The 14,856-nt window shown below is 41.6% G+C and overlaps 1 protein-coding gene and 1 non-coding gene across 2 annotated transcripts; both read left to right on the forward strand.

Annotated features, from left to right (window-relative positions):
- The first annotated feature begins 1,282 nt into the window (after positions 1 to 1,282).
- On the forward strand, positions 1,283 to 14,730 carry ano8a (anoctamin 8a). The gene is given in 19 exon segments (XM_029453601.1): positions 1,283 to 1,523; positions 3,901 to 4,011; positions 5,061 to 5,193; positions 5,810 to 5,948; positions 6,131 to 6,187; positions 6,189 to 6,228; positions 6,390 to 6,506; positions 6,667 to 6,794; positions 7,110 to 7,271; positions 8,570 to 8,722; positions 9,072 to 9,198; positions 9,590 to 9,645; positions 9,743 to 9,817; positions 10,500 to 10,997; positions 11,316 to 11,456; positions 11,595 to 11,786; positions 11,898 to 12,029; positions 12,919 to 13,029; positions 13,443 to 14,730. Coding segments are annotated over 19 exon segments (3,204 nt in total). The 5' UTR covers positions 1,283 to 1,339; the 3' UTR covers positions 14,091 to 14,730.
- Positions 7,662 to 7,734, forward strand: trnak-cuu (transfer RNA lysine (anticodon CUU)). Its single transcript has one exon. It is a non-coding gene; the product is annotated as a tRNA-Lys (tRNA).
- Positions 14,731 to 14,856: the final 126 nt, after the last annotated feature.

The raw sequence follows: 14,856 nt of genomic DNA on the forward strand, positions 1-14,856 counted from the left end.
TTACTAACTAGACAAAACCAGGCAACTGTCCAGGGGGCTCAAAAAAGCCCAAGATCACTGCATGTCAGTTTGGCTTGGACATGTAATTAGTTGCACATTTGTTGGAGAATTTATACCTCTGAGGTAGGCTATAGTATCAACTGTCAATTATCACTGAAATTATTAGTGCGACATTTTTGTGAAATGCTTTCTTGTCGAGAGTTAGACGAGGAGATTGATGTCTGTATGATAAATATTAGCTAGCGGTTAGCTTAGCACAAAGGCTGAAAGCAACTATCATGCTCTGTTGGAACAACATACATGCACCTCTACTTTAGATACAGTAGTTAATGTGCCAAATTATCATTGGCCATGTGCAGAAATGTTAGATTGTCTTTTTTGTTATCTTTGGACAGAGCCAAGCTAACGTTAGCTATTTTCATCCTGTTTCTAGTTCTTCTGCTAAACTAAGCTAACCTTCTCCTGGCTGTAGCTTCATGTTAGCTTCATATAGCAGAGAGATTTGATGGTGTTGCTCATCTAAATATTGGCTCTCATTAACATGTTAGCCTGTATTTTGTATGTTTAATTTGTATACAAACTGAAGTGTAAAAACAACAACTTGAGCTGTTATGGTGGTTGATGTGGTGAACAATTCATAGCCGGCGTAATTTAGTGACTTTCTGGATGGATTTGGATCCAATGGTTGCCTAGCATCCCCATTTTGTTTTTTTACTCTTCGGTTTTTTGGACATATTACTCAAACAAGAACTACACTTTTGATTAGTTATCTTAACTGGTGTCAGCCTTTTTTTTTTTTAACAACTCTTAAGAGAGAAACACATTTTTATTATTTCAAATGAAAAGCAATATGTGAACTATTCTCGAACATGCACTAAATGTACATTTTAGTGGCATAGATTTCCGAACCTTCTCGCACATAGAGACCATGTTTATATTATAAATATTATATAAGACATTTTCGACAAATAGAAAGCAGGGTGCTTCTAAATATGTGAAGGCATTGTGGGACATGAATTACAGTTGTGGCAGATTTATCCTGATCAATATGAAGGCATGGACGACTGAACCACCTGCAGTGCATGTGCAGCTCGGACACATGTCATTGTCTATAGACCTGTAGCCTGTGCGCGCGGTGTTCCCCTCAACTCTGTCGTCACCACCCAGTCACGAGTCCGACTTGTGCGCGTGTAGATGCCATGATCATGTTCCACCTCCTCAACCTCCTCCTCATCTATCAGATACACTAAGGGTTCCCTTTTCATGCAACGGTCATGCAATACAAACAGAGTCCTCCGTGCAGTGCGGTTTTCCAGCCCCTGAGTATTTGTGCACCACCATGCAAGCGGTGGACAGCAGAGCAGCTGATACCGACGCTACTGTAAACAGTAGCAGCAGCACCGCAGACGTCGACGACAGCTACGGGGCAGAGGAGAGGATGGAGAGGACGGTGCCAAACGAGCAGCAGGACAGGACCAACAACCAGCAGCAACATACGGCCTTAACGCCATCAGGGGTGCTCGGTGAGTGTCACAGAAAACGGAACAAATAAATGAATAAATACTGTATGTGTACTGAAAAAATGCGGTGGAGATCTGAGGAAGATGGGTATTTGCGTTCATTTGAAAAAAAAAAAAAAGATGGGGATAAAACAGATTAGGCTTCTGTGTATGGGCAATATGGTGCAGTCACTGGTGCCTAATACACTTCACTGAATGACTCACATGATACTAAAGGGGTCAGTCGTCTGTGATTGGGTTTTGATGTCGGTGAGTCTTTCCTTTTCAAGCTACATAGTGCGCATTCCGATTGAGACAGGCCCGGGAAGAATCAGTGGTCCACAGGTGCATGCGGGAGTCGTATGCAGCGGAGGTGCATGTCCCGACGGGCTGTGCCACACCATACTTTGAAGAGAGTAAAGATTCTGTTGCAGGCTCAGTAGAAGAATTTAGAATTATGCATGACAATTATTTCAGTGGTGAGCAAGCAAATAACTGGTGTTTTGGGTGTTTGTGGAGTTGCATTTCTCAACCACACGTATATGGATCAGGACAGGTGATAAAGGCTTGCAAAATATGATATAAACATAATAATTACACTTTCTAGCCCTCTTTTACATCTGATGCAACAATATTAGTGGGATTATAGGCTTTGCGATAGTGGTTTATCTGAGCCCTAGGATATATACGAGGATTTTGTTGATGATCACATCAGTGTGGCGTCTAAGGCTATGACACATTATCATACATTCCCTCACTGGTAATTAAAGAGCTGTGACTGATTTAAAACTGACTGTGCACGTTTACATGTGCTCTGTGTTGATGCCATGCACTCTAGTGTATTCCCATGATGCACGTGAGGTGCAGGTTTGAACGTAATGGTCTGTCTGATATACACCCTATCCAGACCAACCACCATACCCCCACATCTGTGACTCTGAAACAGATCATGTAGAGAAAATAAATGCTTATTCTAAAGATCCTAGATATTTAAATAGTGAATGAAAACAGATGTTTGTGTGATGAACCCAGTGTGGTTCTGCCAACTGTAAGACCTGAAGTGGAATGCTCTATGTTGGGAGATATGACCGTGTATCAAGATTACAACATCAAATTAATCTTAATAACAATAAACACATGTTTTTTGTATACAATAGTACATTCATGACCTTTTTCGTTGGCTCACTGCTGATATTTCTTTTTAAACTGTTATTATAGTATGACCTGTAAGAGACGGTGGGCTTATGGTTGATTGAACTTCTTGGTAGATGTCGTCGGTTGTTCAGATCATAGACATTTATTGAAAATTGGGATATGAGCTAAACTAAGTTGGTAAGACATCTATAATGTTGGTAATTTCATAAAAGTAATTTATAATCAATATTAACTGAGTTATATAAAAGAAATACATATATGACAAAATCAATATATTCTAAGTCTGTCTATATCCAAGATCAGTATTTATTGCTATATTTATTTATTGCAAACTATATGAATTCTGAATCACATTAATGATGATAATTATAAAAAACAAAACATGATACAATTAAAATGGGAGGCGATAAGCAATAACTTCACAGATGCTGGCCCAGTCTCTTGAGCTTACCACAGCTGTTTACAAGAAAGGAAGAATAAAAACAATGTCTAGTATATCTTGTGCAGATGGACAATAAATCATCTCATCATACATGGCAATGTTGCTCTGAATGGATACATTGCTGATGCCAGGCGGAGAGATTTGCATGTCAGAAATGTCTACATGTCTAGTGATGTCAGTGAAATTCAGAGAAACACTTTGAAGTATTCAGAAACATACAGCAAATGAAAGACAAAGGGAAAAAAATACATTCAGTGTCTCGGCTTGCATCATTATGTCACACGTACACAGTCACACACAACACAACCAGCAGAATTGCTCAGGGATTTATGCATCTCATTATATTTCTAAAAACATCTCCAGATAAAATCCTGATCGCGTACTGAGAGAGTGTCACGGGGCGATTCAGTGAACAATAAAGAGCTCAGGTCAGTCACTGGGTCTATTGTGTCTGCGTGAGATGACTGACTTTAAAGCGGTAACCAACGTGTGAAAGAGGAAGAAGCAGTAAAAATGATGACTTCAGAACTTACGCTGCATTGTGGGATAGCACTGCAGGGAAAGAAACCGGCTTTGCCTAAACGGTTATGGTGTTAGAGACAGACTTGAAAGCCAGTTTGTCAATGACTATTTGCATACTAATGACTAACCTGTCTTCTGTGTCCTTGATCACTCTGATGACAATATATCACCATCTGTGTGTCCCCTTTCTCTCACTCACACTCTGCCTAACCCTCTTTATAATGTATTCTCTGTAACCCTTTTAAACAGTATTAACCCTTGCTGTCCCTTTTTTCCTTTTAGATAAATTGTTTGGGAAGCACCTTCTGCAGGCCAGACACTACATCATGTCCCGTAAGTCCTGGCTGAAGATGGTGCCCACAGAGAACTGTGATATCCTGATGACATTCCCAGGTACGGTAAGCTTCAGCGTGACCTTCCTGTTCGTCGTTTGTACAGAGAACAGCGCATCCTCATTAGATGTCTTTGATGGTCAGCCAGCAACTCGCATTACTTCAAATGGTCTCTGGGTACAATTAGATCTCCATCCGTTTACTGTAGCCGTTTCTTTAGACCAGCCCCTTTCTGCAGTGTCTCGTAAGAAAGATGTTCTCAAGGACAGCAGAATGTGAACGTTTTTTATCAAAACTAACTTTGCAGCTTGACTCACAAATATACGTCACAATGTACAAAACACATTCTCTGTATTATATTGCTTGCAAACACTTCAATGGACTTTATCTATCTATAGAAACAAAAAGATCATTCTGATTGATTGCAGTCAAAATGTAAGTAGTGCAAGCGTAGTACATGATGTCCATCCTTCAAAATGTGATTTTCACTGACATTCAAATGCAAAACTGAACCAAAATACTGCAAAGAACAGCTTTTCTCTTCCTCAGGGCTATTGTCTTTCTGCTTATTTAAATGTCTATTAAGTCAGTATACATCCAGCCTAAATGACATAGTATGTCTTACCAACTGACACTTCAACCGTTTACAGACACCCTTCAAACATCTGTGGTGCTTCAGCGTCAGCTGACAGTTCATCTGCCTGCATGCCTTACAAAAATACAATTTCAGCTCTTACAATTCAACAGACTCAAACTAAGTGCTTCAACTTATAATGCACACATCTCATGTTGAAACATTTAAAGACCTTTTCACTTCTTCTTTGTTCATTGTTTTAAATTTGATGTATAAAATAGTCTGTGATATGTGTAGACAGGAATTTGGTTGGAGTGATTTTTCATTATCTCCACCACCCAACTGCTTCTACGTCTTTCTGCCGGGGCGCTGAAGGATGGGTTTGGTTCAGTCTCTTTAACTAATAATCTCCTGCCTTTGGCAAACGTGACTGAGACATGTAAAGAATAAACAAAGTAACTAATGTTTCAAAATATGTCATTTGATGCTCCGATTTACTGTCAAACTTAAAATAAAAATGTTTTTTCTCTCTCCAGATACAATAGATGACCACACTCTGCTGTGGCTCCTGAATCAGGTTCGTCTCGGAATCCCACAAGTCAGCATTCAGGTTCGACAGCACAAACACACCCAGACAAACGCCTTCTTCATCACGACAACATTTGAGAAGTAAGACCCCCAAAACCTCACACTCTGAGTGTGTGTGTGTGTGTGTGTGTGTGTGTGTGTGTGTGTGTGTGTGTGTGTGTGTGTGTGTGTGTGTGTGTGTGTTGGTTATCAGAAACATTTTTACTTCAGTATTTAACTGCATATTCAGGGAGTGCAGCAGAATTGCTAGAATAAATTCCAGTTATATATTTTGCAGAATAAGCCGATACAATATTTTATTTCAAAGATAGGGAACAGTCCATTTTGTCAACTGTCATTTAATTCCTGTTTTTGTACAGATTAGACAAATAAATTGTAACATGTTAAACAGTGAGCTTTAGAGGTGCTATCTTTGGACAGCGTCAGACTAACTGTTTCCCCCTGTTTCAAGTCTTTGTGCTAAGCTAATGTCAAACTGTTTCTTTAAGCACGCTTCAGAAAATTCTGAATTTAGAAACCACACTAAGAGTTATCACCCAGTTACAGTTGTGTGTGTGTGTGTGTGTGTGTGTGTGTGTGTGTGTGTTGTGTGTATACACTTAATCTGTCAAACATGTGCAGTCTAGCTGCCCCACAGCGTTAGTGCTCCATCAGGTTTAATCCTGCTGCTCATTTACCCCTCTCTCCTCACCCTCAGCTTACTGCGGGGAGCAGAGCAGATGGGCATGTACAAGGCTGTCAAACCGCAGTTTGGCGGCGGGATGCGGCGCTTTTCCTGCGAGGAAGACAACATCTATGAGAACATAGAGAGCGAGCTCTGCTTTTTTACCTCACAGGTTAGAGGTTAAAATAACTCTGGGCCATGTGAGCTGTATGTCGAGGTTGTTGATGATGATATACATATTGTTAATCTGGGTGATTCTTTCTGTCTGTTTTAAATATTAAATATATTAAATATTTAATATATAAATATTATGACTTATTTTTTATTTCCCCCCGTAACTGTAATGGTTTTCAGGAGCGTCAGGGCATTATAAAGTATTGGCTGGACAATCTGCGAGCCAAACAGGGGGAGGATGCTCCACAACATTCACTTCCTGGAGGGACAGCCAATCAGTATGATATATCTTTTCTTTGACTGCTGTTATTTATCTCTTCCGCATCTTTAATTGCATCGTTACTTTGTGCTGTATATTTTATATGCAAAGTTACATTTGAGTTTTGTCAGATATGTCCAAGTGTTTTCAAGTGAAAGTTTGACGACGTGTCCTCTTTAGTTCCAGAGCTGGAAGCTCGGGGGGTGATCCATCAAATGTTTCCTCTCCACGAGCAGAGGATCCTCAACCAGCTGATGACATCTTGGGTCCAGGCTGTGTGTGAGCGGCAGCCCCTGGGTGGGAAATATCAAACATTTTATTCAAAATAAATGTTGTCGGGACTGTATAACAGCAGATGCCAAGTAACATTCATTAATACTGTAAACTAGTATGAGCTTGTTGTTAATGTAACTGTGAGTCTTAATATTAGCTGTTTGTAATTTAATCTGCTTTGTAGATGATATCTGTGACTACTTTGGAGTAAAGATCGGCATGTATTTTGCCTGGCTGGGTTTCTACACAAACTCCATGCTTTACCCTGCCGTCATCGGCTTTCTGCTCTGGATACTCGCAGAGGCCGACCAGGTACTTGAAACCTATTCTATAATAAGATGTGTTATACAATCTGTCTTTTCAAGCACTTGAAATAATATTACTGAAAATCACCCTTGTGTACTGATGCTTTAGGTTTTTTGTCAGGATCTTACTGAGATTTTGATCTTGTCTATTTTGCTGTCTGTCCTCATAAAAATATTCCTGTCCGTGCTTTGTGAAGATAAGAAGAGAGGTTTACAACAAGTTGAAACTGCACACAGTACCTACACTAAAAGTATTGCACGGTATAATCATACTCTCAAAGGTTATATAAGTGTCTTTTGATTCTCTCATGCTCGTTCACAGACCAGTCAGGATATCTGCTGTGTGGTTTTTGCCCTCTTCAATGTTGTGTGGGCGACGTTGTTTCTGGAGCGCTGGAAGAGGCGAGAGGCGGAGCTGGCCTACAGGTGGGGCACCCTGGACACCCCCGCCGAGTCCTTGGAGGAGCCCAGGCCACAGTTCAGGGTGAGCATTGTTACTGAAGTTTGAGCAGGCTGCTGTTTTGTTTTGGTGTACAAAAGGTTTTATTCACTTCCTGCTGTATTTGCTCAGATTTTCTCCCAAACATTAATTGTCACTTGTTCATAGAGCTGAAGACTTCTCATAAAGTTTCATGCATTTTCATATTTCCTATAGTAAATTATTTAATTTCAATAAACCAATTCCACTGTCCTCAGGTTTGTCAGTCTGGTTGAATAACAGGAAATGTGATCATCGTGTATAGAGGAGTGTGTATAGAGAATGTGTCATACTTCATACCCCACGTGCGCTCCTCGCGTGTGTTGTTACCCTCCCCCGTCGCACCGCCTGTTGTGTAGAATGAATTGACTGTGACAGACGGGCATGCTAAAACATGCCCGGCTAGCTCAGTCGGTAGAGCATGAGACTCTTAATCTCAGGGTCGTGGGTTCGAGCCCCACGTTGGGCGATACAAGTTTTGGGAAGGCAGCATATTTATTCAGAATAATATGATATAATGATATGTATAGTGTATATGAAAACAGGATGTAGATGGTTCAAAGCAATGACTTATGAGAGATTGGTGTTTTTTATACAAACATTTTGAGGTTCTTGTACTTTACTTGAGTATTTCCATTTCCTGCTACTTCATACTTCTACTCCACTACAGTTCAGAGGCAAATATTGTTACTACCCCAAATAGAGACATTTGGGTGTTTATGGTGCTTTACACAGAAAAAACTGAGTACAAATACAAATATGCAGTCGTTGAACTATTCCCCCCCCCCCCCAATCCCTCTCCGAAAGACACCTGTCCATTAACATTAGAGATTGTATGGACCCAGTTTAGAGGTGAAATACTGCCCCCTATTTCTTTGGAGCAGGTGGCTCGGAATTACACATTGAACCTTTAAGTGATGAATATTATAATGCAATAATATAACATATTTTATTCGTTGTGCAGAATGAGTACTTTTGTACTTTGTCATTTTAAGTAAGTAACATTTTAAATGCAGGACTTTTACTACTTTTACTTAAGTCACTGCAGGTCATACAGAAATTTGATTGAGGTAAAAATGTCACCTCAAAAAATAGGATTTGTGTTTTAATCTTAACGTGTGATGTTTCCCCACAATAACCTGGCACACAACAGCCAAAACATAAGAAATGCAATCAGGCAAGCAAGCAGTTATTGTGGAGCACATTCTGCACAAACATTTTCAATCCATTTGTGAAATTTATTACAATCACGTAAAAGAATAACGCTCTCCTTGCTGTTTTCTCTCCCTCTGCTGTCTCTGCAGGGCGTGAAGCGCTGCAGTCCAATAACGGGCTGCGAGGAGTTCTACTACCCGCCCTGGAAGAGAGCTCTATTCAGATGGCTGGTCAGCCTGCCCATCTGCCTCCTCTGTCTCTGCTTTGTCTTCCTCGCTATGCTCCTCTGCCTGGAACTGCAGGTTGGAACAGATAACAAGTTATCAAGTTCAATGACAAGACATGGAGTTGATACAGTCTGCGGCTGATAAATGGGGAAGATGGTGTATAAATGTATTTCTTGTGAGGAATTTTAAACCTGGCCATAATAGAAGCGTCAATAATAACACAACAGCAAGAGAGAAAAGGTAGAAAACCTTCAGTTTAGTCTGAAAATGTGTGACTCATATCATTTTACAAACAGGTTAAACAAAGCATATACAAAAATACCTCAAATATTCATTTAAATGGCCTTTTAAAAATAGCTGTGGGAGTAGATATGAATGAACAGCACTTATTAAATATGTATCATGCGTCTTATGCACCTTGCAGGAAGTGGTGATGGAGATTCAGGAGCTACCTGGTATCACGAGATTCATTCCCAAGATACTTCTGGCCATCACTGTGACCATATGTGATGAAGTGTATAAGAAGATTGCCAAATGGCTTAATGACATGGGTAAGAGACACGCAATTAGACTCTCTGTTCACAAAAGTGAAAACACTATCTCTGTGATGTATAATAAAGGAATAACTTTATAAGAAATGTAATTCAAATGAACATAATTGTGTAAGAACCCTTTAAGTATGTATGAGTATATGTTTATGCTACTTGATTACTGATGTACGAATCTTAAGCTTTGAAGTTCCTGTTTTGCATTTTCTATCATCTAGTGTCATCAGGTCTGTCATAAAACAAACATGCTAGACCTACCAAACATTTTCCTCGTCTATTTTCTTTCTCTTTGTGCATTTGCAAGTGTTATTGATCAGCTTTCATATGTTATCTCTGAATTGTGACATCATTCAGCTGAACATTAACAAATGCTTCTCTTTATTTCTCCATCCAGAGAACTACAAACTTCAGAGTGCCTATGAGAATAATCTCATCATCAAGATGGTTTTTGTAAGACATGCATCCTCCTCTGTTTGTGGCAGAATCAGAGACATCTTGATTGAGTGGGTGTTTGACTTCCTGTTCATGTTTTCTGTTTTTTTTACAGTTTGAATTCATCAATTCTTACCTTAGCCTTTTCTACATCGGATTCTACCTCAAGGACATGGAGCGACTTAAGGAGGTATAAAACAACCGTTTGCAGTATCACAGATAACAAGACAACGTTTTGGTCTAAAAGTGACATGAACTGTGTCTGCTGGGGCCAAAAGTGCCACTTGACTGTTTGATAAACCCCCACCCCTCTTAGTTACAGTTGCTATGTCACCGGGCTCATATGCGTGTTACAATGATTTTGGTGCCAATTTAACTCAAAATTCTTAGTAAATTGGAAACAATGAGCCTTTGATTTCAGAGAAAAGCAGGCTCTCAATTTTGGTTTGCTTGATACGTTTAAAAACGCTGTCTCAGAAGGACTTTTAATAGTTCCAGCTGACTCGTTTCATAACAGGAATTGTGTTACCTAATTGTGTACTCATTATTTCAGTATTTTACTTTTAAGTAGAAAGATGCTGATGTGTAAAGCTATTCAGGGTAACGTTGGCTGGATTCTTCCATTGAAGAAAAGGGCAGAGCTTCTAAACACTGAAAGCATCCAGGATCAGCTGCACAAGGGCAGAAAGTACACACTACATAATACTTGTCATGAACGTAACCTGTGCCATAAAACTAATGTTACATTGGCTAATTATTCCCAGTAGCCAGTTAGCCAGCTAACGATTGCATCTTAAAAATCCAAAGCTTTTGGAATGCGTTCGTTCTATTTGTCTTTTGCACGGTAACAGATGTTGTCCTACTCCTCACAGATGCTAGCCACTCTACTGATCTTCCGCCAGTTCCTACAGAACATCAAAGAGGTCCTCCAGCCTTATCTCTACGAGCAAAACAAGCTGGGCGTCTTCACCCCCAAAGTGCTGTGGGACCTCCTCCAAACTATCACACTCAAGTACGCCCGCCTGGCTCTGGGAAAGGCCCAAGCCTCAATGATGGCGTATTCCTTCCTGGGGTCCAGAAGGATCCCTGTCAGTCACACCGTTAACGGTAACCCAGAGCAAAAGAGAAGAGGGGATCTGAAAGCCGGATTCAGGCTGACAGAAGAAGAGTGGGATATGAATGACGGCAATCTGAAACAACGTAAAGTCAGCTTCACCGAGAAGGTCGACTACCAGGATGTCACGACAGAAACGCGGCCGGTGGATCGCAGCTTCCTCGAAGACAGTCCCACGATGGTAGAGGAAGGGATGGATCCGTCCAGTATTTTTGACAGTTGTGATGAGGACAGTGATTGGGAATCGCTGGCTCAGGTATGTGGTCTGTTTGTTATTAGGATTTATTTGCCTGTTGTTGTTTTTAGCTTTCCTGTTAAGGCTTCTTTGCCCACTCTGCACAAAATCTCCATCTCAACCAGTATTGTTGTCTTAAATTTCCATACCAAATCGTATTGTTGTTTCATGTAGTTTAACGAATAAAGTTCGATCATGTCTGTTGAGATTGATGTCGTTCATCCAGGTGGTGATGGATCAAAATTAAACTATCCATTCCAAAGCTGCAGAATTTAAGATGTCTTTGTTGTCACTTGAGTATCGTAGACCAAGGATTATGCTACTGTGTCCTCTCAAAAGGAATCTGACTATCTCTGTCAGAAAAGAAAGAACGCCAGTGAGGGGAAAGAGCCTAAGAAGTCATGGATTGATCCACCAGACGACCCCAAAACTGTCACTCTGACCCAGGCTGAGATTGAGAGCTGTATGCAGACATACGAGGTGGGACTCTTGAAAGGGGGCAAAGAAATGCTCATTTAATTTTTTCTTCTTGCATCATTCAAAACCATCTATATTCTATTTCCCAACGGTGTGCACATGAATGTACTAATATTCTTTCATGATGTTTGACCCCAACAGGACACACTTCAGGATTACCAGGAAATGTTCATCCAGTTTGGCTACGTGGTGCTCTTCTCCTCTGCGTTTCCGCTGGCGGCCATGTGTGCTCTTATCAATAACATCATCGAGATCCGCAGCGACGCCCTGAAGCTCTGCACCGGCCTGCAGAGACCCTTTGGGCAGAGGGTAGAGAACATCGGACAATGGCAGGTCAGTGTGTTCTGCTTTGGGAAAATGTCAGAAAAGCCCTCAAGGCTGCATTGTTCATAATGGGGGCATCTGATAGCCTGTGAATTTCTCTCTCTTTCTCATCAACATCAGACTGCAATGGAGGCCATGGGCTTGATAGCGATTATAGTTAACTGTTACCTGATTGGTCAGTGTGGGCAGCTCCAGCGTCTGTTCCCCTGGTTGAGTCCTGAGATGACCATCATCTCCATTGTCTTACTGGAGGTATGTACTGTACTGTGTACGGTAAATGCAGGTTCGTAGTTTTAAGAGGCTGTAGTTTTATCCCCCAAAATAACACTTTTTTAATATCACAAAAGAAATACAAATGTGCATGGCCTGCTATTTTTTGTTGTGACTTTGTAAAACCTTCAAAATATGTTTTGAGCCAGGTTCAATATTTTACCCAAAACCTCACAAGAGTGTTTGGTACGTGTATGAGATGTGCTGTTTGGTCTGTAGAAACAAACAAACAAACAAACAAACAAACAAACAGAATAATGCCCTATCCGCTCGGGACTAGTATTACCTGGGGGCCTAAAGTCATTTGTAATAGTTTTGGAGGTCGTCTGTGATCTGAATCCTGTGCGAATCTGCAATGTCTGTATCCGGTAGCTCACCCGGTAGCTCACCCGGTAGCTCACCCGGTAGCTCACCCGGTAGCTCACCCGGTAGCTCACCCGGTAGCTCACCCGGTAGCTCACCCGGTAGCTCACCCGGTAGCTCACCCGGTAGCTCACCCGGTAGCTCACCCGGTAGCTCGGGCGTCCCATGTACAAAGGCATCCTTGCCACAGCGGCCCGTGGTTAGAGTCCGACCCATGGCCATTTGCTGTATGTCGTCTCCCTTCTATCTACATCTCACTGTCATTAAAGGCATAAAAGATAAATATTATATAGTTATTTATAATATAAGCGGGTGGTACACAGAGCCTGGACATCATCCCGCGCGAATGCGTCGTACCAAACACAGTGGGGGGGGGTCAATTCTTAATCACATGACGTCCCCTGGTAATACTATACCTGTGCAAATAGGGCTTAAGAAACATAATGTGACTGTGCCTTGATGTACCTGTGTGTTGAGCCTGTCCCTTTGTGGTTTCGGTGGTTTACAGCACTTTGCAATCCTCCTAAAGTACATCATCCATGTTGCCATCCCTGATATCCCTGGCTGGGTAGCAGATGAGATGGCCAAGCTAGAGTACCGACGAAGGGAAGCTTTCAAGGTATAGTTGTATCATAGCTTGAAAGACCTTCGGCCAACATAAGGCTTGCTGCTGGCTGCACTCTGACTTCCCATAAGAAACAACTGTGTGTTTGGTTATGTTTGTCTGTATAGTGGTGTATCACATCAGTGGCACTTGTCCTGATGGTGTCTTAGAGAAGTTATATCAAGATAGAAATGAACATTTTGCTTGTTTGTTAGCTTCCTGCTGAGTAGGATGACGACTTCTTCAACAGTGAAGATGCAAAATGAGGAAGTGCACACAGGCTCAGTTACTCTCAGTACAACACTCATGAATGTATATAACTTATATCCTATATCCAGGTTTCTCCACTCTTTCACTGTGTCTTTCTTTTTCTACCTGTGACTCTTTCTCCTCTTGTGTCTTCATTTTTAACACACCTCCTCATTTAGAAGCATGAGCAGCAGGCTCAGCAGCACTTCCAACAGCAGCTCAGGCGCCGGCGTGAGGAGGAGCTTCAGCGTCAGGCTGAGCTTCAGGCTGAGGCCCGTCAGGAGAGCGACCACAGGGCAGACGCTCAGCACCAGCACCACCACGACAAAGCACCGGGGGGCAAGGCGGGGGACAAGCCCAAGAGACCCAGCTCTCTGCTGGGAAACAACAATGTGATGAAGCTAAAGCAGATCATCCCTCTCCAGGGGAAGTTTTCCTCCAGTACCTCACGCTCACCAGCCCAGTCCCCAACGGGAGGTGAGGCAAAGCTCCCGGGATTTCTGAAGTTCTTAAAGTCGCCTGACGTGAAAAAAGAGCCAGCGGTGGCCGCCGGAGCGCCAGGCTCAACAGTGACCTCGTCCGTTCCCTCGAGTGGCCAGGAGAGGTCACAGTCCCCCAACAGGACATTCAGTCCTGGGAAGCTGTTCAGTTTCAGCAAATCAGAGGGGACTGTGGTGTGTGTGAACGGGACACAACCACCGCCCCAGCCTGCTAACGCTCAGCCCAACAGGGGCGACCTGAACACAAGCCTGGAGGAGTTGCCCTCTAATGAGTCCGATAAAGGAGAATCAAGACAATTGACTGATTTAGAAAACTCAAAGAGTTAATCAATGTTCAACCGTACCAGTATAATATTATGAAGGGAGAGCAAAGTACAACTGTTCAGGCAACATTTAGAGACACACCGTACCGTAGGACAACACATTAGCCACAAGGACCACATGTAAGGTCAGCAAACTTTCACTCTTGATGCAACTTACTTTGCACAAAGTATTATACTGTATCTATTAACTCTTTATTATCTATCTTCCATGGAAAATATGTACAGTAAGTGTAACTCCTTGAATGGGGCTTGAGTGACCTTTACGTAAGGTGAAAATACTGCATGACTGCCTGGTTTTTTAATAGCACCAGAATAGATAATGTTCAGGACCCGGTGATCAATGAGTCCTTCTGTCTAAGGACATAAACAGCAGCTTCCCATTCCAGGTTTGTTTCTCATCCTGATGCCTGTACTGAATGCATGTTTTGCATGCATCACATGTCCATCACGTCTTTTCAGTTGTGAAGCACTTTCGAAGCCATCAGATTCTTCCGCAATAGGTCAGATTATATTCACTGTGACCATGAAAAAAAAAATCTATTTTTCTTAACTTTGATTTTCTATGAATTATTTTACTACATAAATTAGCAAATGTACTTCTATGATGCAAATAAATCTCACTTGAATAAAAATCCATCAAAAGATACAGCATTGGCTAATTGTGTCAACCATAAACATATATCACTGGATGGTGGACGTTTGCTGCGTTGATTTGTTTCCTGGAAGTAGGACATTTATATAAACTACGTTTTTCAACACTGAAAACAGAA

Source organism: Cottoperca gobio, chromosome 17 (genome assembly GCF_900634415.1).
Source record: "Cottoperca gobio chromosome 17, fCotGob3.1, whole genome shotgun sequence".
Taxonomy (NCBI): domain Eukaryota; kingdom Metazoa; phylum Chordata; class Actinopteri; order Perciformes; family Bovichtidae; genus Cottoperca; species Cottoperca gobio.